We start from the raw sequence: 24757 nt of genomic DNA on the forward strand, positions 1-24757 counted from the left end.
AGTCCTGACTTAAACGTGTGGACAATGCTGAAGAAACAAGTCCATGTCAGAAAACCAACACATTTAGCTGAACTGCACCAATTTTGTCAAGAGGAGTGGTCACAAATCCAACCAGAAGCTTGTGGATGGCTACCAAAAGCGCCTTATTGCAGTGAAACTTGCCAAGGGACATGTAACCAAATATTAACATTGCTGTATGTATACTTTTGACCCAGCAGATTTGGTCACATTTTCAGTAGACCCATTCATGAAAGAACCAAACCTCATGGATGTTTTTTTGTGACCAACAAGTATGTGCTCCAATCACTCTATCACAAAAAAATAAGAGTTGTAGAAATTATTGGAAACTCAAGACAGATGTAAACTTTCGACCATGACTGTATATTCAGATTTTTGGGGGCGAAATGGATTTAAAAAAATGTTTTTAAGATATCCCTGAATCAATTGAGTTGTTTACTACATGGAATATTTTAGGCTAGTCGTTTTGGGTGAGGGTGCAGATGGAGACGAGGAAGGGATTTCAATGGCTAATGGCGTTTGGCTGGTGGTCAATCATCATACCAATGTCGCATTATCTACACAATACATCTCATCATCTAGTAGTAAAACAAATAGACAGGACGGTGTTTTTCTCTTCTTTTTTTTTTTTTAAAATGCCCATGTTTCAGCGACTAAACAAGTATACAAGTACATGAGGCTGGCTGAAGTGGCGGCATATAGCGAAGAAAGCCTCTTAAAATGAAGTGTACATACCAGAGTGGGTGACAGGAGACATACAACCAGCCTCGCTTCAGGACATCTACACAAGAACAGAGTAATATCGGAAATGAAAAGCAATAATGTGGTTAAATAAGTCAATGCAAGTAAATGCTATAAATCATAATATATCATCTTTCCGTTCTATTTACAGGAGTCAAACACATAGCTGGTAGGAGAGATGCTTAGGTGGAGCATCTCAGAGGGCTGGTATACTATAATCCCCCGCCCCGCCCTACCCATACTTGCCAACCTTGAGACCTCCGAATTCGGGAGATAGGGGTGGGGGGGTGTATATATTTTCAAGTATTTCTTATATATATAAATAATCCGTTCATGAATGAGTATATCCGTTCGGCCACCGTGTTCAATGGAGAAGTCTGATCTACAAAATGTGCAGGCAGCATACCCCTTCCCCTTCCAGCTGTCCTGGATGAACTGAAATTATTTTTTTCCAATCATTTTGGAACTTGCAGGCGTACTTCTTCTTCTTACTCGTCGTCGCCATGTCTCTTCTTCGTTCTTCTGCTTCGTCTCTGTTATGTTTTTGGACATTACTACTTGCCGTAGTTTTGAAGCAATGCATGATGGGAATCTGGATGTTGTGTGTCAGTGTATTAACGTGCCGGCTGGAATAAACACACGCTGAGAAATAGCTCCGTGCCTGCCTACTTTATGGGTTATAGATAAGCCTATGGATAACGGAGACATATATACCGTATTTTTCGGACTATAAGTCGCAGTTTTTTTCATAGAGCGGGGGTGCGATTGATACTCAGGAGCGACTTATGTGTGAAATTATTAACACATTACCGTAAAATATCAAATAATATTATTTAGCTCATTCACGTAAGAGACTAGACGTATAAGATTTCATGGGATTTAGCGATTAAGTGACAGATTGTTTGGTAAACGTATAGCATGTTCTCTATGTTATAGTTATTTGAATGACTCTTACCATAATATGTTACGTTAACATGCCAGGCACGCTCTCAGTTGGTTATTTATGCGTCATATAACGTACACTTATTCAGCCTGTTGTTCACTATTCTTTATTTATTTTAAAAGTGCCTTTCAAATGTCTATTCTTGGTGTTGGGTTTTATCAAATACATTTCCCCAAAAAATGCGACTTATACTCCAGTGCGACTTATATATGTTTTTTTCCTTCTTTATTATGCATTTTCGGCCGGTGTGACTTATACTCCGGAGCGACTTATACTCCGAAAATTACGGTGGATAAAACCTATGGATAACGGAGACATATATAATAGTCTCCTTTTCAGGTGAGAGAGGACGCTAAAGGCAGTGCCTTTAAGGCACGCCCCCAATATTGTTGTCCGGGTGGAAATCGGGAGAAATTCGGGAGGATGGTTGCCCCGGGAGATCTTCGGGAGGGGCACTGAAATTCGTGAGTCTCCCGGGAAAATCGGGAGGGTTGGCAAGTATGGCCCTCCCCCTGGTCAATCTCTCACTTTCCCTTCAGCTATGGGTTATTTTTCTTTTTAAATATAGATTCCTCCTTTTTTTTTTTTTTTTTTCTTCTCCCCGGTTGTATTTTGTTCTCTTCTGTAGGTTGTTCTTTTTAGTTGAAAAACAGAAGAAGAAAAATTGCTACATTCACATTTCACAGGTTGTTCAGGTGGTCATCAGGAGTCCTTGTGTGTGTATGTATAAGTGTGTGGTCAGTTTTACCCCAAGATCCACCCCCCCTTTGTTTTATCCTGGGGGGCTTAGAAAAAAGCAGAAGGTGTGGTAGTGGAAAGCGATGCATAGAACTGCATCTCCAGTTCTTCATCTGCTCCCCACACAGCTGTTTTGTCTCCTGTTCCTACTGTACTGCCTCCATCTGGAACAATCCTGCAGGGTAATTAGTAGAGGTATTTCAGTCTTGTACTTGCTTGATGTGTGTGTGTGTAAGCGTGTGTGTTGTAATTATGTCCCACTCGGGGGCGAGATTCTCGCTGCGGTTATACACGCGTGGTGGAGTGTGTGTGCGCGGAGATGTGTGTGTGCGGCAAGTGCGTGTTGCTGTACGGACTATGGTGCGTGTATCCCTGGTGAGGGTGGCCCATCCTCATCCCCACCACCGATCCGGGGGTCATGGGGGTCATGGGCGTGGCGGGGGTCACTGAGTGCGACCCCGGGGTCACGGGGAGCGAGCCCGGGGTCAGGGAGGTCATGAGGGGTACGTCGTCGGGCGAGCGGCGCAAGGTGAGGGTGTAGTCGGGCGGGCAGGTGAGACGCACGGTGTCCAGCGTGCTGTAGATGTCCTGGGTGTCCAAGCCGTCCAGAGCGTCCAGCGTGTCCAAGGTGTGATGGTGGTGGGTGTTGTTCCTCTCGTCGGCCGACGCTGCGTCCGACTCCAGCTGCTTCACCTGCAAAAGTCGATAAACCAGTTCGTTAGTTTGAAGATAAATAGATATTCAAATGCAGGTACACCACTAAAGTTAAAATTAAAAGTACCAATGATTGTCACAAACACACTAGGTGTGGCGAAATTATTCTCTGCATTTGACCCTTCACCCTTGATCACCCCCCTGGAGGTGAGGGGAGCAGTGAGCAGCAGCGGTGGCCGCGCCCGGGAATCATTTTTGGTGATTGAACCCCCAATTCCAACCCTTGATGCTGAGTGCCAAACAGAGAGGTAATGGCTTCCATTTTTATAGTCTTTGGTATGACTCGGCCGGGGTTTGAACTCACAACTGTGGAGGATGCATATATGTGTAAGAGTTCTTTCTTTCTACATAGCCATGTTTAGAGTAGCTAGTACTTTTCCTTTGTATATTCTACCAGTTTCTTTTGACATTTCAGATGCCTGGTTAGTGTCTTCACCCTTGGAATGTGAACTACAACCCCACTCTTTTCCCTATCAGTGTTGAGAGGGGGGAAATGGGGGCTTTCTTTGTGTGCAAAGAGTGGGCTTTTCCGTTTGAATGTCAGATCAACTAGAGTAGCCGATATGAATGTATCGGTTAAGTTGAACTCCTAAAGCTTTAGTAAAACTTGAAAATATTCCAATTCTGTCTTGATGGTCCTTCTTACTCAGCATATATGTCATTGAAAGAACTTGGGATTGACCAGTAACTTAGATTCCCTGGGAGGAAGAGCTGGTCGACGCAACACAACCTACCGATCTCAGGGAGGACACTCTTACCACTAATATGTATTTCATCACATACTGTATATACAGACACAGTCGTGGTCAAAAGTTTACATACACTTGTAAAAGGACATAATGTCATGGCTGTCTTGAGTTTCCAATAATTTCTACAAATCTTTTTTTTTTGTGATAGAGTGATTGGAGCACATACTTGTTGGTCACAAAAAAACATTCATGAAGTTTGGTTCTTTTATGAATTTATTATGGGTCTACTGAAAATGTGAGCAAATCTGCTGGGTCAAAAGTATACATACGGCAACATACACTATATTGCTAAAAAGTAAAAAATGATGAGAATCAGGTGTCCTAATCACTTGGCCCGGCCACAGGTGTATACAATCAAGCACTTAGGCACAGAGACTGTTTCTACAAACATTTGTGATAGAATGGGCCGCTCTCAGGGGCTCAGTGATTTCCAGCGTGGAACTGTCATAGGATGCCACCTGTGCAACAAATTCAGTCGTGAAATTTCCTCGCTCCTAAATATTCTGGGTTTGGAGGTTGCCAGGAAAACGGTACATTTCGGACTGCATTGTGCCGAGTGTGAAATTTGGTGGAGGAGGAATTATGGTGTGGGGTTGTTTTTCAGGAGTTGGGCTTGGCCCCTTAGTTCCAGTGAAATACATTTTGAATGCTCCAGGATACCAAAATATTTTGGACAATTCCATGCTCCCAACCTTGTGGGGACAGTTTGGAGCGGGCCCCTTCCTCTTCCAACATGACTGTGCACCAGTGCACAAAGCAAGGTCCATAAAGACATGGATGACAGAGTCTGGTGTGGATGAACTTGACTGGCCTGCACAGAGCCCTGACCTGAACCCGATCGAACACCTTTGGGATGAATTGGAACGGAGACTGAGAGCCAGGCCTTCTCGACCAACATCAGTGTGTGATCTCATCGATGCGCTTTTGGAAGAATGGTCGAAAATTCCTATAAACACACTCCGCAACCTTGTGGACAGCCTTCCCAGAAGAGTTGAAGCTGTAATAGCTGCAAAAGGTGGACCGACATCATATTGAACCCTATGGGTTAGGAATGGGATGGCACTTCAAGTTCATATGTGAGTCAAGGCAGGTGGCCAAATACTTTTGGCAATATGGTGCACATTATCAATTTTGGTGATGTAGAAAAGTTACAATCAAATCAAATTAGCTTCATGGCATGGCCTCTTAACTTCATGTGAGTGATTAGGATTGACGACACTTGTTGACTTCTCTGAGCCCATTTAAATAGGGCTCATGTGATGCAGCCATTAGACTCGGTTACAAACGCGACAATGGGAAAGTCAAAGGAACTCAGCACAGATCTGAAAAAAAATGAATCATTGACTTAAACAAGTCAGGAAAGTCACTTGAAGCCAAGAAGGAAGCCTTTGCTCCAGAAGCGACACCTTAAGGCTCGTCTAAAGTTTGCTGCTGATCACATGGACAAAGATAAGACCTTCTGGAGGAAAGTTATGTGATCAGATGAAACCCAAATTGAGCTGTTTGGCCACAATACACAGCAATATGTTTGGAGGAGAAAAGGTGAGGCCTTTAATCCCAGGAACACCATACCTACCGTCAAGCATGGTGGTGGTCGTATTATGCTCTGGGCCTGTTTTGCTGCCAATGGAACTGGTGCTTTACAGAGAGTAAATGGGACAATGAAAAAGGAGGATTACCTCCAAATTCTTCAGGACAACCTAAAATCATCAGCCCAGAGGTTGGGTCTTGGGCGCAGTTGGGTGTTCCAACAGGACAATGACCCCAAACACATGTCAAAAGTGGTAAAGGAATGGCTACATCAGGATAGAATGAAGGTTTTAGAATAGACTTCCCAAAGTCCTGACTTAAACGCGTGGACAATGCTGAAGAAACAAGTCCATGTCAGAAAACCAACACATTTAGCTGAACTGCACCAATTTTGTCAAGAGGAGTGGTCAAAAATTCAACCAGAAGCTTGTGGATGGCTACCAAAAGCGCCTTATTGCAATGAAACTTGCCAAGGGACATGTAACCAAATATTAACATTGCTGTATGTATACTTTTGACCCAGCAGATCTGGTCACATTTTCAGTAGACCCATAATAAATTCATAAAAGAACCAAACTTCATGAATCTTTTTTGTGACCAACAAGTATGTGCTCCAATCACTCTATCACAAAAAAATAAGAGTTGTAGAAACTATTGGAAACTGAAGACAGCCATGACATTATGTTCTTTACAAGTGTATGTAAACTTTTGACCACGACTGAACGCACACCTACATATGTTTGAGTGCACAATCCACAAAGTCATTAAGGAGTGTTGCACTACAAAATTGATGGTTCACCGTTGCACAAAATAGTTTTTGCATATTTCTGCTGACCGATGAACAAACAGCAATGAAAACATAACCTGCTGAGGTAATGACTGAAATTAATCATCGCAATTACCCCATTTAGGCAATAAAACCAAAAGATATTAAACGCACAGCAAGAAATAAACAAACAAAAAAAGAATTGATGCTGTGTGAAAATGATTATTACTTTTTACAAATAAGTAGATAATAGTTTGTTTTTGTTTTTTGTGGGGGGGGGTGTCCCAATCCAATGTTGATATTGGTCCGATATCAGCAAAAAACAAATATGGGTTTATATCGGCTTGCATCCATGACCTTCAATAGCAGCCCTCTGATACTGTACAAGCAGTCCTGCAGCACGTTTACTTGTCTAAAAGTGGACACCCAGTTGACATTTAAATATCCTACTAATGGGCGAACATGGTTGGTCTGTTATTGTATTTTGGGGAAGTCCTTTACAAAAGGTAAACATGGTAGGCTATTGCTGGATTGCATATGACGTCATGTCCGTTTTGCTTCTCGGTGGCTTAATTCACACGATGGTCAAACAGCCTGAGCGTAGCATTAAAACAAATGAGTGTAGAGTTTCAGCAGAAAATGCCATATTGCTGTTTTGTCCTTGTTTGTTCCAGTCGTTCAAATAGAGAGATAGGAAATAGCTTTAAAGGCCTACTGAAATAAAAACAATTTTATTTAAATGGGGATAGCAGATCCATTCTATGTGTCATACTTGATCATTTCGCGATATTGCCATATTTTTGCTGAAAGGATTTAGTAGAGAACAACGACGATAAAGTTCGCAACTTTTGGTCTCTGATAAAAAAAAGCCTTGCCTGAACCGGAAGTAGCGTGACGACACTGGGGGTAGGACTGCTAATATTTTCCTATTGTTTACACCAGCAGCGAGAGAGATTCGGACCGAGAAAGCGATGATTACCCCATTAATTTGAGCGAGGATGAAAGATTTGTGGATGAGGAACGTGAGAATGAAGGACTAGAGTGCAGTGCAAGACATATCTTTTTTCGCTCTGACCGTAACTTAGGTACAAGCTGGCTCATTGGATTCCACACTCTCTCCTTTTTCTATTGTGGATCACGGATTTGTATTTTAAACCACCTCGGATACTATATCCTCTTGAAAATGAGAGTCGAGAACGCGAAATGGACATTCACAGTGACTTTTATCCCCACGACAATACATCGGCGAAACACTTTAGCTACGGAGCTAATGTGATAGCATCGTGCTTAACTGCATATAGAAACAAAATAAATAAATCCCTGACTGGAAGGATAGACAGAAGATCAACAATACTATTAAACCATGGACCTGTAACTACACGGTTAATGCTTTCCAGCCTGGCGAAGGTTAACAATGCTGTTGCTAACGACGCCATTGAAGCTAACTTAGCAACCGGACCTCACAGAGCTATGCTAAAAACATTAGCTATCCACCTACACCAGCCAGCCCTCATCTGCTCATCAACACCCATGCTCACCTGCGTTCCAGCGATCGACGGTGCGACGAAGGACTTCACCCGATCACAGATGCGGTCGGCGAGACGGAAGAAGTTAAGGTGAGTTCGCCGGCTAACGCGTCTGCTATCCATCTCTGTCTTCCTGGTTGTGTTGCTGTAGTCCGCCGCTAATACACCGATCCCACCTACAACTTTCTTCTTTGCAGTCTCCATTGTTCATTAAACAAATTGCAAAAGATTCACCAACACAGATGTCCAGAATACTGTGGAATTTTGAAATGAAAACAGAGCTTTTTTGTATTGTATTCAATGGGGTACCAATACTTCCGCATCAACTGATTCCGTCACGCGCATACGTCATCATATGTAGACGTTTTCAACCGGAAGTGTGGCGGGAAATTTAAAATTGCAATTTATAAGTTAACCCGGCCGTATTGGCATGTATTGCAATGTTAAGATTTCATCATTGATATATAAACTATCAGACTGCGTGGTCGGTAGTAGTGGGTTTCAGTAGGCCTTTAATAAAGTTCCGAGAGAAGTGGTACATAAAGGTAAAACAAAGGTGCGTCGAAGGAAATGTCTCCTAAAAATATTACTGTCATCATCTTGTGGAATACAATCGGACCATGCTTGTGTCTGCAGTGATCACTTTGTAAAAAAAATTAACTTTTGATGTGTTTGAGAAACTTTCTGTAATGCAATCGACTTTATTCTCTACTATATTAGTAGTGTTTGAGAGCAGAACTAAACTTGAAGAAATGACAATAGATCGCATTAGTTTGTGTTTTTGTTGTTGTTGTTACGCCTAAATATAACCACAAAGACCTGGTTGTGCAAATAAACTAACGTCGTGTTAGTCCTAGAAATAAATATTGGGATTGTTGGTCCAATCCACCGTATTTTTGTTGTCGATTTTCATAACAGAAACTAAAAGCTCAGTTGTTGTTGTGCAGGAATGCCAAGTGCTTTATTCGACAAAGATGACTACGTTATAGCGTTGTTGGTGATAGTCGTTAGCATCAGGAACATATCCTTAATAGTATTAATAGGCAAAATGAATAAATCTCTCAACAGCTAGCAAACATTGCTAAACAACAAGGACTTCTACAACTCAATAATGAAACAAAATATGAATGTCATATCATAAAAACAACTGCAGACATGAATTGTAGATGACACTAATGTTTGCAGCAGGAAATCAACTGCAAACAAACGTATCCTTTTTCTCATTAGCGTCACGATCACAGCAGCACGGCACTCGTTATGTCAATCAAATACGTTACTAATAAGTCCAACTTTGTCTTTCACCGATTAATGTTTAATTTGTGGACCCCTGCAGACGTAACGACAATCCTTTCTTCTTTAAATCCTTGAAAGTGTCAAACGAAGTGAGGTCGTAGCAAGCAGTAACGTCTTGGTGATGATAAATGGTTTAAATCTTTTAAAAATATTTTTTTTTCTTAATTGTGTATAAATCCTCTTCATCCCATTTTGAATATTTTTTTCCATGATCACTTATATATTTGCCTCTAAACATTTCAAAATACGCACAAATCGGCACTGATTTAGGTAAATAAACAGTGGCCTAATCGGGCTTTAGACCAACACCTGAAACCCGGAAGTGCCTCCAGGTCACGTGATTGCAACCCAGCAATAGTCTACTAGGAGGTAGCGGCTACACAACAGCTAAGCACACTATAGCACACGAGCTAGACGTACGTAGGGTCCTTAATTGTTAATTGTTCTTGTCTCCCTGTAATGTATGTCTGCTCTTAGTGGGACTGTGCTGAAAACGTAATTTCAGTTCTTATAAGTCTTATACATGTTAAAGAATGGACAATAATAAAAGCACCTTGAAATGGCCGCACTTTGGACACCCCTGATCTACATCAATCTACCTACCAGGTTTTCTGCGTTATTATGTTATTATTTACGGCAATATATTTATATCATATTTATCCACATGAAAACCAGCGTCCTTGGCAGCGGACGTCAATTTTTTTACATAACAAGGCCATTTTTTCCCAAAATGTGTAACTCTGAGAAAATGAAATAAACATTATGCAAACATTACTGACATAAAGATAGCCTGGTCTGACCTTTAGACAACATCACCAACACCATGAAAACAGCATAGTGATCCAGGGCCGCATAAAGCAAAATTGAAGGACGTTTATACAGTCCCGGAAGGGATTCATATAGCCCGATTTTTGGGTGTATCTCGTGTGAGAGGAAGGTGGTTAATCATTTTGCAATGCAGTCTGCTGAAAGTGATGGAAAGCGCCGCTCTACATAGCAACTGAAACTGTGGTCAAAGTTGGAATTGCCACAAAACATAGTTTAAGATTTTCAACACTCTACTGCCATCTGGCTGCTTAAGTGGATAGTGCACCCCCTGATTCGTCACGTTTCATGTGTCAGGTAAACTATGACAAATAGCACCATGTTGCGGTTAATAGTATTATATCTTTACTCGTTGTTATTTATACTTTCTGAATAAATCATGTGATAATGTTCACCAGTCAACTCATTGGTGTTAAATTCCACTCTTATCATGATGCAAAAATAATATCAAAATCAAATTACAGGATGTTATTTATGTAGTTTGCTCAAACCGAAAACAAATGTCCACTTCGATGGACGCTTGGAGGATACTACAGTCAAAAACGCGGTAGTTTGAATTAGCCACATTTTTCTACAGCACATGCAGATTGGTTTTAGTTTGGGTGCAGAAAATGCTTCAGGAATTTATCATAGTTTTTTTTTCTTACAGGCCAATAATTCTCCTGCAGTCAGAATTACAGAATTACAATGTATTTACAATGCAAACACCTCATAATATGTTCTCAAAGAAAAAAAATGGATATTAATGTACCAGTGGGCAACATAATAGACGCCAGATAAGAGCGGACATTCCGAATATTTGTCCTTCATACCGACAGCCATCAGACTGTATAATGCAGGGGTGTCCAAAGTGTGGCCCGGGGGCCATTTGCAGGCCGCAGCTCAAGTTTTTTTGGCCCGCGGCATATTGTCAAAATAAAATCAGACAAAAAAAGAACAGTAAAAATGTAAGCATAATAAGCAAATATGGTAGCTTATTTTAATACTAATAATTAATACGAAGTAGACACATTCTTTTGTCTGTAAATGTATGTCTGTTTTAGATTCTTTTTTTTTCTTTTTCTTTTTTTTACAAAACAAAATATCAAATCGGCCCCCGAATACTTTGACTCGTCAGTGTGCGGCCCTTTGTGGAAAAAGTTTGGACACCCCTGGTATAATGCATATGCTCCTTTTTGACTGTACCTAAATGTAGAATAGACTGTATTTATATTATTCACATGTGAATAATGCTGTATAATAGACTGTATTTATATTATTCACATGTAAAAAATACCTAAGTATTGTTTATTGTGAGCGAACTGTGGTGCTCTATTTCCCCCAGGGATCAATAAAGTACTTTCTATTCTATTCTACTCTATTCTATTCTATATACAAGTGAGAGCACAAAAGCAGTCAGCAGAGTATGTCAGCTTGAAAGGAAATCTGGCATTCAGCACTCAATAACCCAGTGTGAGAGCCAACAAACACAACAGACAACAGGCCAAATAGTCAGCAGATGAGTTTAAATGGGTACCAAGTGACGCACCTGGACACGGCACACATACACGTGCGCACAAACACACATTTTCACACACACACACACGTGCGCACACACACTCTCTCGCTCTGATGGCAAGCTACATTTTGCAGATGTGCTCCAATGGCAGCTGCTCCACTGGCAAAAGAAGAGCCCATGAAGACACTGGCGCAAAAACCCCAGACGTTGCTTTGTGTTAGTTGAGATAAGTCTCCCATTACTGACTCTTGAATACTTTTGAGAGATGTCATTACAGTTTTTTTTTTTACAGTCGCTAGGACACATTTCCCAATACCTTTTTCAAAACTCTTCACACAGAAGTATAAATGGGCTTAACTGAGGATAAATTATAATTGCTTTGGCCCAAAAATGCATTCAATGACTACATCTTTCAAATGACATTCATTCTTTTCTCACTTTGACACAACAACCGCCAACACTCTGTGCTTACAGGCCAATTTGCACATGCTTACATACCGTTTTCAAAACTGTCAAAGTTACAGTTTTTTCCCAATTGCTTACACACTAAATTTTAAATTTTTTCACACAGTTAAAAAAAGTCTACACACAGTAAACAAAACCACTTTGCAGATTTTCCTAATATTAGGCATTTGTTTTTGCAAAATATTACACATGATACTTTACACACACTTTCCCATCTTGCAGACAGATAACGATTATGATACACACATTTTCACACTTTACACACAGACACACTAGGATTGTGATACACACATCTTTTCACTTTACACCAGGGGTGTCCAAACTTTTTCCACTGATGGCCACACACTGAAAAATCAAAGCAAGCGGGAGCCATTTTGATATGTTTTTTTTTTAATTTTAAAAACAAATACAATACATGTATAAAAAAATAAAACATTTAAGCCTCCGCTCAGGCTTGATCCCGGGGACACCAAAGGGTTTTGGTCAAAAAAATATTAAAAATCTGTCATTATTTATTATTATTCAAGGTTTAAATCTGTTCTATCAATATAATGTTTTTAAAGATTTAAGTTGTATGCTCTTTTTGTCAAAGAAAACATTGTTTTTTTTATGGAAAAAACACAAAATATGCAATATTTTCCCCCAATAACATTTTTAAGTGGAATATTTCAGATTATATAATAATTGGAGCGTTAAAAATGTCAATATTTCATAACAACATTGATTTTAACTCATAATTATTTTTTGAGCAATGACACACACAAAAAATAATCCCACTAAAATTATTGGGGATCCAAAAGGGTCCTACTCATTAAGATGTTAAAAAATAACTTAGAACACATTTTTACTGTTTATTTTTAACACAATAATCTCGAGATCAACTTCAGATCTATCCGTCAATTATAAGTTTTATTGTTGCTTATGTTTTTTGTAGAGATGTCCGATAATATCGGACTACCGATATTATTGATAAATGCTTTAAAATGTAATATCGGAAATTATCGGTATCGGTTTCAAAAAGTAAAATTTATGACTTTTTAAAACGCCGCTGTACGGAGTGGTACACGGACGTAGGGAGAAGTACAGAGCACCAATAAACCTGAAAGGCACTGTGTCACGATCGGGGCGCATGATGATGCGAGATCGTTCCTCCAATGCAACACGGACACTCCGGACGAAAACGTGAAGGTAGGATATGATTTATTAATAATAAATAATACACCGTACTAAACAGACAGAAACAAACAAAAGAAAAGTGTGCCGAACGCACGGGAAGCTAAGGCAACAGCTTAGCACAGGAATCGAGAACATGAAATAAACCAACGTAACACTTGCTTACCGCAAACAAGGAAGCCAGACCGACTGATTAGTGCTCAACAGCAGGTGAACGTGCCGAACACTAATCAGAGGCAGGTGAAACCAATTTGTACCCATGGTAACCAAAACAAACCCCTGAAGTGCACAAAACAACTAAGGAAGTCCAAAACTAACAGAACATAACTAAACAAAACATGATCCGACCACGGATCATGACACACTGCTAGTGCGTGTCGGCCCAATCACATAATATCTACGGCTTTTCACACACACAAGTGAATGCAAGGCATACTTGGTGAACAGCCATACAGGTCACACTGAGGATGGCCGTATAAACAACTTTAACACTGTTACAAATATGCGCCACACTGTGAACCTACACCAAACAAGAATGACAAACACATTTCGGGAGAACATCCGCACCGTAACACAACATAAACACAATAGAACAAATACCCAGAACCCCTTGCAGCACTAACTCTTCCAGGACGCTACAATATACAGCGGGCGGTCTAGCTCCAGCCTATCTTGCTGATTGTATTGTACCATATGTCCTGGCAAGAAATCTGCGTTCAAAGAATTCCGGCTTATTAGTGATTCCCAGAGCCCAAAAAAAGTCTGCGGGCTATAGAGCGTTTTCTATTCGGGCTCCAGTACTCTGGAATGCCCTCCCGGTAACAGTTAGAGATGCTACCTCAGTAGAAGCATTTAAGTCCCATCTTAAAACTAATTTGTATACTCTAGCCTTTAAATAGCCCCCCTTTTTTAGACCAGTTGATCTGCCGTTTCTTTTCTGCTCTGCCCCCCTCTCCCTTGTGGAGGGGGAGACACACAGGTTCAGTGGCCATGGATGAAGTGCTGGCTGTCCAGAGTTGGGACCCGGGGTGGACCACTCGCCTGTGCATCGGTTGGGGACATCTCTGCGCTGCTGTCCCGTCTCCGCTCGGGATGGTCTACTGTTGGCCCCACTATGGACTGGACTCTCACTATTATGTTGGATCCACTATGGACTGGACTCTCACAATATTATGTCAGACCCACTCGACATTCCATTGCTTTCGGTCTTCCCTAGGGGGGGGGTTACCCGCATATGCGGTCCTCTCCAAAGTTTCTCATAGTCATTCACATCGACGTCCCACTGGGGTGAGTTTTTCCTTGCCATTATGTGGGCTCTGTACCGAGGATGTCGTTGTGGCTTGTGCAGCCCTTTGAGACACTTGTGATTTAGGACTATATAAATAAACATTGATTGATTGATTGATTGATGTAGTGGGGTTGTTTTTCAGGAGTTGGGCTTGGCCCCTTTAGTTCCAGTGAAAGGAACTTTGAATGCTCCAGGATATCAAAACATTGTGGACAATTCCATGCTCCCAAATTTGTGGGAACAGTTTGGAGCGGGCCCCTTCCTCTTCCATCATGACTGTGCACCAGTGCACAAAACAAGGGCCATAAAGACATGGATGACAGAGTCTGGTGTGGATGAACTTGACTGGCCTGCACAGAGTCCTGACCTTCAGGTCAAAACACCTTTTGGGATGAATTAGAAGGGAGACTGAGAGCCAGGCCTTCTCGGCCAAAATCAATGTGTGACCTCACCAATGCGCTTTTGGAAGAGTGGTGGAAAATTCCTATAAACACACTCCGCAACCTTGTGGACAGCCTTCCTAGAAGAGTTGAAGCTGTAATAGCTGCAAAAGGTCATACTGAACCCTATGGGTTAGGAATGGGATGGCACTTCAAGTTCATATGTGAGTCAAGGCAGGTGGCCAAATTATTTTGGCAATATAGTGTACAAGCAGATATGAAGGTATCTAATGTGGTCAAGCAACACAAATAAAAGCACTGACTTACCTGTAATGACATCAGTCCTTCACCCTGAAGGTGAGCAGCAACATCGGCAGCGGTGATATCCCGTCGCGGAGGAGGAAGCGGACGCGGCCTGCGATGCTCCAGCCTCCTTTTGTCTTTCTTGTAGAGAAGAGCGGCGAATGCCAAGATGTTCAAGAACAGCAGAGACGCTCCCACTGCGATCGTAACGGAGAGCTCCGTCGAGTAGTCCTCATTGGGGACGTGAACGCCGTTTTCGCCTCCGCCCTGTCCTAGAGCGGACTCTGGCGGCGGCGGGGTACCTCCTTGGGAGCCCGGGTGACGTGTGCTACTCGGAGGCCAGCCCTTGGACAGGCGCTTCGTGTAGGAGTAAGGAGTGTCATCCTGCGGAGAGGGACTGTGGGTGAAGGAGGACACCGACTGGAGAAGCTCGTTGACGTGATGCAAGTGAGGGACCAGCTGGAGCCAGAAGGAAATCTTAGTGGCCCGGTAGTGGTCTCTGACACGGGGCTTCAGGCCGATGTGGAGGTACAGCTGCTCTTTAGGGGTGTACTTAGACCAGGCCACCTCTTCAAAGCGGTTGGGTTTGGTGTGGATAAACTTGGTGTCTTGGGGAACAGGCTGGTTGGGGTCTCTGGAAAGAGAGACAGTCACATTTAAGCAAAGGCAAAAGGTGGCCATTTTTTATGTATGACCAAAGGATACAGCAGTTTGAGGGTAGAAAAAAAAATACAAAATTAAAAAAAATATATATATATCTATATATATATATATATATATATCTATATATATATATATATATATATATCTAGATATATATATATATATATTATTATATATATATCTATATATATATATATATATATATATATATATATATATATATATATATATATATAGATATATATATATATAAAATACAATTAAAAAAAATACAATAAATAAATAAATATATATATATATATATATATATATATATATATATTAAGCCGCTACTTTTTCCCCTTGTTTTGGTCCCTGCGGCTTTTACGACGGTGCAGCTTTTTTACGGCTTTTTTTACGGCTTACGGTAACCAGGGGCGCGCACTACCGAGGATGCGCGAGACCGAGGCAGACATCTGGCGCCAGGTAACGAGAGCAAAACAAAGAGTAGGAGAGCGTCAGCGACAGTTTGCGCGAAGGAAGTGTTCATGCAAACACCCTCAATATGGAAAACAAACGGAGAAGTGCATATGATGCTGCTTTTAAGTTAAAGGCAATCGATCTGGCTGTCAAAGAAGGAAATAGAGCTGCTGCACGTACCCTTGACATCAATGAATCAATGGTGAGACGTTGGAGACGGCAGCACAGGGGCGCCGAAAAGGGGGGGTAAAGGAGACGGATTCTAGGGGCCCATGATGGAGGGGGGCCCAGAGAGGCCCCTAATGATGATGAAATTATAATACAGAAAAAATAATGACACTAAGTTATTAACTAACATATAATCACACATGTTTTATTTTCCATGTCCTGGTAACAATACTTTTATTTGTTTTGGAAGCATCAACACTTTCCCCCCCTCTATTTACGTAAAATGGTTCAGTCCGAAGGGCAGCACGGTGGCAGAGGGGTTAGTGCATCTGCCTCACAATACGAAGGTCCTGAGTAGTCCTGAGTTCAATCCCGGGCTCGGGATCTTTCTGTGTGGAGTTTGCATGTTCTCCCCGTGACTGCGTGGGTTCCCTCCGGGTACTCCGGCTTCCTCCCACCTCCAAAGACATGCACCTGGGGATAGGTTGATTGGCAACACTAAATTAGCCCTAGTGTGTGAATGTGAGTGTGAATGTTGTCTGTCTATCTGTGTTGGCCCTGCGATGAGGTGGCAACTTGTCCAGGGTGTACCCCGCCTTCCGCCCGATTGCAGCTGAGATAGGCTCCAGCACCGAAGGGAATAAGCGGTAGAAAATGGATGGATGGATGGGTTCAGTCCGACTAGATCAGCTGCAGGTAGAGCACCGGCGATTTGTCACAGACAGCGCCAGAGCGGGCAAAGCGGAGGAGACAGCACTATGCCTCAAAAATCAGGCAGCCAAAAAAGAAAGGAAAAGAAAATAAGAGAGGAGAAGGAGTTGAAGGGTCGACAATATGTCACCCAATATTTCCAAAAAAAAGGTGGGTTTGTTAGTTGTGGTGGAAAGTTATGCATATTAACTTTGTCCCAGTCTGTGGTAATAAGCTAGCTCACTTGTTGTTATGTTAGCTCAAGAAAACTCTGGATTTTTACATTTTACTGCTATATTAGTTAAATAATCAATCCAGTCAAACATTTATCAAGCTGTTCTTATTCAATAATAGTTGATCTCCCCTCTGAAAATGAATTCCATTGTATTCAGAGTGCTCAGTTCTTCCCCTACTGTATATGTCAACTGTGATGCTGTTCTTCTTTCAAAAATTAAAGATTAAAGATATGGTAATGATAGCCAAAAATACCATTAAAATGCATAATTGTATGTAAAATAGCATAAAAAATGTTGCCGCTGTGTTGGGGGGCCTGTAAAGATTCTTTTCATGGGGCCCAAAATCCCTAGCGGCGCCCCTGCGGCAGCATGAAGAACTGATTCAATGCAAAAAGACAAAAAAATCCTTCAGAGGTAATAAAAGCAGATGGCCGGAGCCGTTGATTCCACTGACGAAGAGGAAGGTTTTGAGAGTGAGAACAAAGGAGAGAGAGTGGCTGACGACGGCATTTTGGACCTGTTCTTCTCCGACACCGACGAAGAGGATTTCGGTGGTTTTAGTACTTAGACTTAGACTTAGACTTAGACTTAGACAAACTTTAATGATCCACAAGGGAAATTGTTCAACACAGTAGCTCAGTTACAATGATGGAAAGTGTAAGGATGGAAAGGACAATGCAGGTATAAATAGACTAAAAAAGCTATAAAAAAAATCTAACATATATACGAATTTATACATAATATGTGTGCAGAATAATTTATACACAGATATATTATATTATGTCTATAACATATATACAATATAAACCAATGACCATGTACAATATTACAGTATATGTGACAGCAGCAGCATAAAATATAGAGTAGGTCCAGCAGGAGGAAGACGATGACACAATGATTAAAGACTGACTACCGGTAATACCGTTGTATTATTTGTACTCTGCACGAATGCTGTTCGCCATTTCAAAGATGTGAAAGTTTGATTGAATGATTGAAAGATTTATTGTTAATAAATGGGACGCTTTGCGTTCCCAAACAGTCATCTCTGTCCCGACAATCCCCTCCGTGGTAGCAGGAACCCCTATATACTACGGTAATTACACATCAAAACGCCTGCGGCTTATAGTCGGGTGCGGCTTATATATGGAGCAATCTGTATTTTCACCTAAATTTAGCTGGTGCGGCTTATAGTCAGGTGCGGCTTATAGTCCGGAAATTACGGTATATATATATATATATATATATATATATATATATATATATATATATATATATATATATATATATATACTATTTTTTTTAAATAAAGAAAGTACCAATGATTGTCACACAGACACACTAGGTGTGGTGAAATTTGTCCTCTGCATTTGACCCATCCCTTTGGGAGGTGAGGGGAGCAGTGGGTAGCAGTGGTGGCCACGCCTGGGAATCATTTTGGTGATTTAACCCCCAATTCCAACCCTTGATGCTGAGTGCCAAGCAATGGGTCCAGTTTTATAGTATTTGGTATGACTCGGCCGGGGTTTGAACTCACAACCTACCGCTCTCAGGGCGGACACTCTAACCCAGGGGTCCCCAAACTACGGCCCGCAGGCCGGATCCGGCCCCCCAGCATCCAAAATCTGGCCCATGGGAAGTCCCAAGTTTAAAAAAAATGTATTTTTTTAAATGTATTTTTTATTTTTTTATTTTATTTTTTTATTATTTTTTTTTTATCTTTCATTTCTAATCCATATTCTAACGCTTGTTACACTCGGTGTCTCCTAGCCGCTCAGGCAAATCATATTGTCTAAAAATTAATTTTCCCATCGATAACGTGACAATGTTAAATGTTGATGAACATCAATGTTAATTGATGTTAAATGACAAAACGGATTAACTCGCTGGAATATAAAGACAATGTATATATGTGTATATATATATATATATATATATATATATATATATATATATATATATATATATATATATATATATATATATGTACAGCCCGGCCCCCGGCCAAATTTTTTTAACCCAATGCGGCCCCCGAGTCAAAAAGTTTGGGGACCCCTGTTCTAACCACTAGGCCACTGAGCAGGTACAACGTCCCAATTCCATCGTTCATATTAATGAGCCAGTCATTAGATATGTTTTGTGAGTGAATATCACAACTTTCCATTTTTTTGATCGCTAACATTTTTCAAGGCAAGCAAAATTGGATAAAAACAACATTTAAGAATCATGAGCTTTTTTTTTTGTTAAACTTACTTTTGTATCCATCCTACAGCATCTATTGGCATATAATTATGCAAATGAGGCGATGACATCATCTGGCAACTTCTCGCGACTTTTAGGGCAGCCAATAGCTACTTTCCTTGCTGAGGAGTTGGCAACACTTTAATAGGGTTGTACTGTATACCGGTATTAGTATAGTACCGCGATACTAAGGAATAATATTCAGTACTATACTGACTCTGAAAAGGCAGTATAGTATAGTTGAATTTATGAGATAAAATATCAAAATTATTAGATAAGAAGTCACAACTATGAGATAAAAGGTCAAAATTATGAGCAGAAAGTTATAATTATGAGATAAGATGGTCACAAATATATGAAAAAAGTCATCATTATGAGATAAGGTCATAAATATTAGGGGGAAAGTCCAATTATTAAGATAAAAAGTCTGAGTTATGAGATAAAAGGTCATAATTATGAGATAACATAATCTCATAATTTTGACTTTCTTGAGATGAAAAGTCATATTTATTATATTTTTATTTATGTCTTTTTATCTATCTTTATTATGAGATTATAAAAAATAATGGTTATAAGATAAAAAGTCATGACTTCATCTCATATATAATTTGGACTTTTTATGTCATATTTATGACATACAAAAGTATTAGGCCACCTGCCTTGACTCACATATGAACTTGAAATGCCATCACATTCCTAACCCACAGGGTTCAATATGATGTCTGTCCACCTTTTGCAGCTATTACAGCTTCAACTCTTCTGGGAAAGCTGTCCACAAGGTTGCAGAGTTTCACACTCGGAGCGGAGTTTGGAGCGGACCCCTTCCTCTTCCAACATGACTGTGCACCAGTGCACAAAGCAATGTCCATAAAGACGTGGATGAAATAGTCTGGTGTGGATGAACTTGACTGGCCTGTACAGAGTCCTGACCTGAACCCGATAGAAACAACTTTGGAATGAATTAGAACGGAGACTGAGAGCCCAACATCAGTGTGTGACCTCACCAAAGCGCTTTTGGAAGAATTGTGGAAAATTCCTATAAATACACTCCGCAACCTTGTGGACAGCCTTCCCAGAAGAGTTGAAGCTGTAATAGCTGCAAAAGGTGGACGGACATCATATTGAACCCTATGGGTTAGGAATAGGATGGCACTTCAAGTTCATATGTGAGTCAAGGCAGGTGGCCAAATACTTTTGGCATTATAGTGCATTTACATCTAAAATGCATGCAAAATGTTTAAAAAGATGAGTATGTTTCATATGAGATGCTTCCTACTGGATGATGGTCCAAAGCCAAACAATATTTAACAATGTTATTTATTTATTTAAAAAACAAAATAGTCCATCACGGGAACAAGACAAACTATAGAGGCAATAGCACTAAAAAAAAAAAGATATGTTAGTTCCAGAAGCTTTATTTTCCCTGCTGGAGAGAACCCAGCATGTTGAAAGAAAGGCTTCTCAAATTGCCAAAAGCAGTAAGGAAAAAGCTTTTACCGAGAAAGAAATGAAGGGTTATTACCCAATTGTCTATTCCAGGCTACACAAGAATGATACCGTTAGTGTGCACTAAAAGAAGAGCAGAAAAAAAATAGTTGCTTTGCATCGTATAATTACAGAGAAGACATTAAGAATGGCAACCCCCCGCCCCCAAAACACACACACACACACACACGCTAAATCTGCTTCTTTAACTTTGAAAAAGCCCGCAGAGAAAAGTCTGGAATGACCTTATTCTTTAATATTACAATTATTTTCACAAAACATTATGAAGCGTCTCTATGGTGGTTTCACATGCAACCGTGTGCACAATTGGAGATAAGTTAGGACTTCCAAGGTAAGACGTTCAGACATACTGTAGAGCAGGGGTGTCAAACTCATTTTAGATCGGGGGGCCACATGGAGAAAAAAATCTACTCCCGAGTGGTAAAATCACGGCCTGATAACTTAAAAATAAAGACAACTTCAGATTGTTTTTGTCAGGGTTGTCCCTGACAGTTTTATCAAGTTTTAGTTTTCTTCTGCATTTGTCTTGGTTTCCTGTTCTTAGTTTCCTGTCAGTGCTTTTATTTTGTCTTCATTTCCTGATTCTCCCTGAGTGCTTTGTCCCCTCAGCTGTGGCTGATTGGCACAAGGCCACACCTGGTGCGAGTCAGCCAGCTTCCTATTTAAACCTGTCCTGCCCTCCAGTCACTGCTGGATCATTGTCATTGTAGTGTCTACCTGAATGTCACTACTACTTGTCATTTACACTTGTTGTTGTAGCTCTGTCTACTTTTGTCCACTCCGCTCAAGTCTTAGTTCCTTCGTGTCACAGTAAGTGTTTTTGTTTGTCCACAGTTAGCCTTTGTGCTATTTTAGTTTATAGTAGTGATGGGTCCGGCAACACCGATGCATCGGCGCATGCGTCGAGCTCATAGAGCGATACCCTGTGTCGGTGCGCGTATCGCTTTTAGAAAGTCACGTGACCGAACACGAGCTGTTTTGGTCACGTGACCGCTCATGAGCTGTTCTGGTCACGTGACCGCTCATGAACTGTATCGCACTGACGCCTGCGCGTCAAACTGTTTATTAGGAAGCGGCGCAATGCGTGTTGTTGACGAACACCGTTAGGGCCGCTTGTTGTCACTGTCACTCAAAGTTGCATTTCAAAATTACACAGAATAAATGTGTTTATTTTGTTTAGAATTCAGATGGGTTTGATTTGGTGCGCGGCATATATTGGCTGTGCGGCGCACAGTGTGCGCGGAGGACGCCTGAGCACTGCGCAATTGCGCAGGCGCGCACCTTAGAGGGAATGTTGCTCACAGGGCACAGAGGAGGCGTCAGTGCGATACAGTTCGCGTATCGGTCACGTGACCAAAGCAGCTCATGATCGGTCACGTGACTTTCTAAAAGCGGTACGCGCACCGACACAGGGTTTCGCTCTATGAGCTCGACGCATGCGCCTATGCATCTGTGTTGCAGGACCCATCACTACTGTTACTAGAGAAGGTACAGGAATGACGGCGTGGCGAAGTTGGTAGCGTGGCCGTGCCAGCAATCGGTTACTGGGGTTCAATCCCCACCTTCTACCATCCTAGTCATGATACATGTTCACATTATTTGACTGTATCTAAAAAAGATAAAAATATATTTTTATTTAAATGAAGATATTAAATAATCCTAAATGAAATACAATGACTTGGTTTATATTATTGTATATACTAGGTCATAAAATCAGTGTCAGTTGAGTCGGTCCATAGGTTGCCTGTAGGGATTTTTAATGTCCAGCAGATGTCAGTATTTAGTGACACAGTATCGACACACTATCAATACAGTTTTGCAATGTGTCGAAACGCTTCATGAGGCCTCATCAACCCATCACTAGTTTATAGCCTAGTTTGTTCTCCGCCTTGTGCGCGCCTTTTGTTTGTTCCCTTTTGTTTGTTTTTTGCCAGAGTATTTTAATTAAATCATGTTTTCCCATTCAATGCCTGCCATCATCTCTGCACCTTGGGGTTCGTCAACTACAAACTTTGACAGAATGATCCAGCCAAATTTGAACCTCGCAGAGTTGTCCATGGCGGAGAGGCTTAACATAGCTTTGGAATGGATGGCTAAATTAAAGAAAAGTTCGGCCGCCTTTAAAGCCCTCTCCCACCCACCCCTGTCTGTGGGCCTAGCTGGGGACGTCTGGGATCCGTCCCTTGGGGGGGGTTATGAGTAGCTGTACAGCTGGGGAGGCACAGCTACTCACCCCAGTGGGTCTCCAAGAGATGGCGCCATCCTCTCCGGTGGACCAGCAGGGGTCTCCACCATCCTCTCCGGTGGACCAGCAGGGGTCTTCACCATCCTCTCCGGTGGACCAGCAGGGGTCTCCACCATCCTCTCCGGTGGGCCAGCAGGGGTCTCCACCATCCTCTCCGGTGGGCCAGCAGGGGTCTCCACCACCCTCTCCGGTGGACCAGCAGGGGTCTCCACCACCATGCACTCCGGTGGGCCAGCAGCAGAGGGCGCCGCCACCATGCACTCCGGTGGGCCAGCAGCAGAGGGCGCCACCACCATGCACTCCGGTGGGCCAGCAGCAGAGGGCGCCGCCACCATGCACTCCGGTGGGCCAGCAGCAGAGGGCGCCGCCACCATGCACTCCGGTGGGCCAGCAGCAGAGGGCGCCGCCACCATGCACTCCGGTGGGCCAGCAGCAGAGGGCGCCGCCACCATGCACTCCGGTGGGCCAGCAGCAGAGGGCGCCGCCACCATGCACTCCGGTGGGCCAGCAGCAGAGGGCGCCGCCACCATGCACTCCGGTGGGCCAGCAGCAGAGGGCGCCGCCACCACGCACTCCGGTGGGCCAGCAGCAGAGGGCGCCGCCACCACCCTCTCCGGTGGGCCAGCAGCAGAGGGCGCCGCCACCACCCTCTCCGGGTGGCCAGCAGAGGGCGCCGCCACCATCCTTCCCGGTGGGCCCTCCCACGCCGGCGGTCGAGCCGCCTCGACAATTGCGGCGGCGGTCGAGCCGCCTCGACAATTGCGGCGGCGTTCAACACGCCGTCGCCACCTGACTCTTCCCCGCTGGTTGCGGGGACACTTGGCCTGGCGGCCCACCTCCTTGTCCTCCCTCCACCCTCCCTTGACTTTGGACTGTTTTTTTGGGGGGAATTTTTTGATTACGTCTGGTATCCGTTATGGGAAGGGGGGCTACTGTCAGGGTTGTCCCTGACAGTTTGATCAAGTTTTAGTTTTCCTCTGCATTTGTCTTGGTTTCCTGTTCTTAGTTTCCTGTCAGTGCTTTTATTTTGTCTTCATTTCCTGATTCTCCCTGAGTGCTTTGTCCCCTCAGCTGTGGCTGATTGGCACAAGGCCACACCTGGTGCGAGTCAGCCAGCTTCCTATTTAAACCTGTCCTGCCCTCCAGTCACTGCTGGATCATTGTCATTGTAGTGTCTACCTGAATGTCACTACTACTTGTCATTTACACTTGTTGTTGTAGCTCTGTCTACTTTTGTCCACTCCGCTCAAGTCTTAGTTCCTTCGTGTCACAGTAAGTGTTTTTGTTTGTCCACAGTTAGCCTTTGTGCTATTTTAATTTATAGCCTAGTTTGTTCTCCGCCTTGTGCGCACCTTTTGTTTGTTCCCTTTTGTTTGTTTTTTGCCAGAGTATTTTAATTAAATCATGTTTTCCCATTCAATGCCTGCCATCATCTCTGCATCTTGGGGTTCGTCACCAACAAACTTTGACAGTTTTCTTTGTTTTAAAAATAGAACAAGCACATTCTGAAAATATACAAATCATGTTTGTTTGTTTTTACACTTACATGTTGTGGTTAATAGCATATCTTTATTTGTCGTTGTTTATACTTTCTGAATAAAT

The 24757-nt window shown here is 42.2% G+C and overlaps 1 protein-coding gene across 1 annotated transcript in view; it reads right to left on the reverse strand.

Moving 5' to 3' along the window:
- Positions 1 to 249: 249 nt before the first annotated feature.
- LOC133664512 (neuroligin-4, X-linked-like) overlaps positions 250 to 24757 on the reverse strand; it is a 126459-nt gene continuing 101951 nt past the window's right edge. Inside the window, exons 9-10 of the mRNA XM_062069199.1 lie at positions 14975 to 15584; positions 250 to 3133 (exon numbers count right to left, since the gene is read on the reverse strand). Of these exons, the coding sequence (XP_061925183.1) occupies positions 2726 to 3133; positions 14975 to 15584 (1018 nt within the window). The 3' untranslated portion in view covers positions 250 to 2725. The remainder of the gene's footprint in view (positions 3134 to 14974; positions 15585 to 24757) is intronic.

Source organism: Entelurus aequoreus, linkage group LG14, assembly GCF_033978785.1.
Source record: "Entelurus aequoreus isolate RoL-2023_Sb linkage group LG14, RoL_Eaeq_v1.1, whole genome shotgun sequence".
NCBI lineage: Eukaryota > Metazoa > Chordata > Actinopteri > Syngnathiformes > Syngnathidae > Entelurus > Entelurus aequoreus.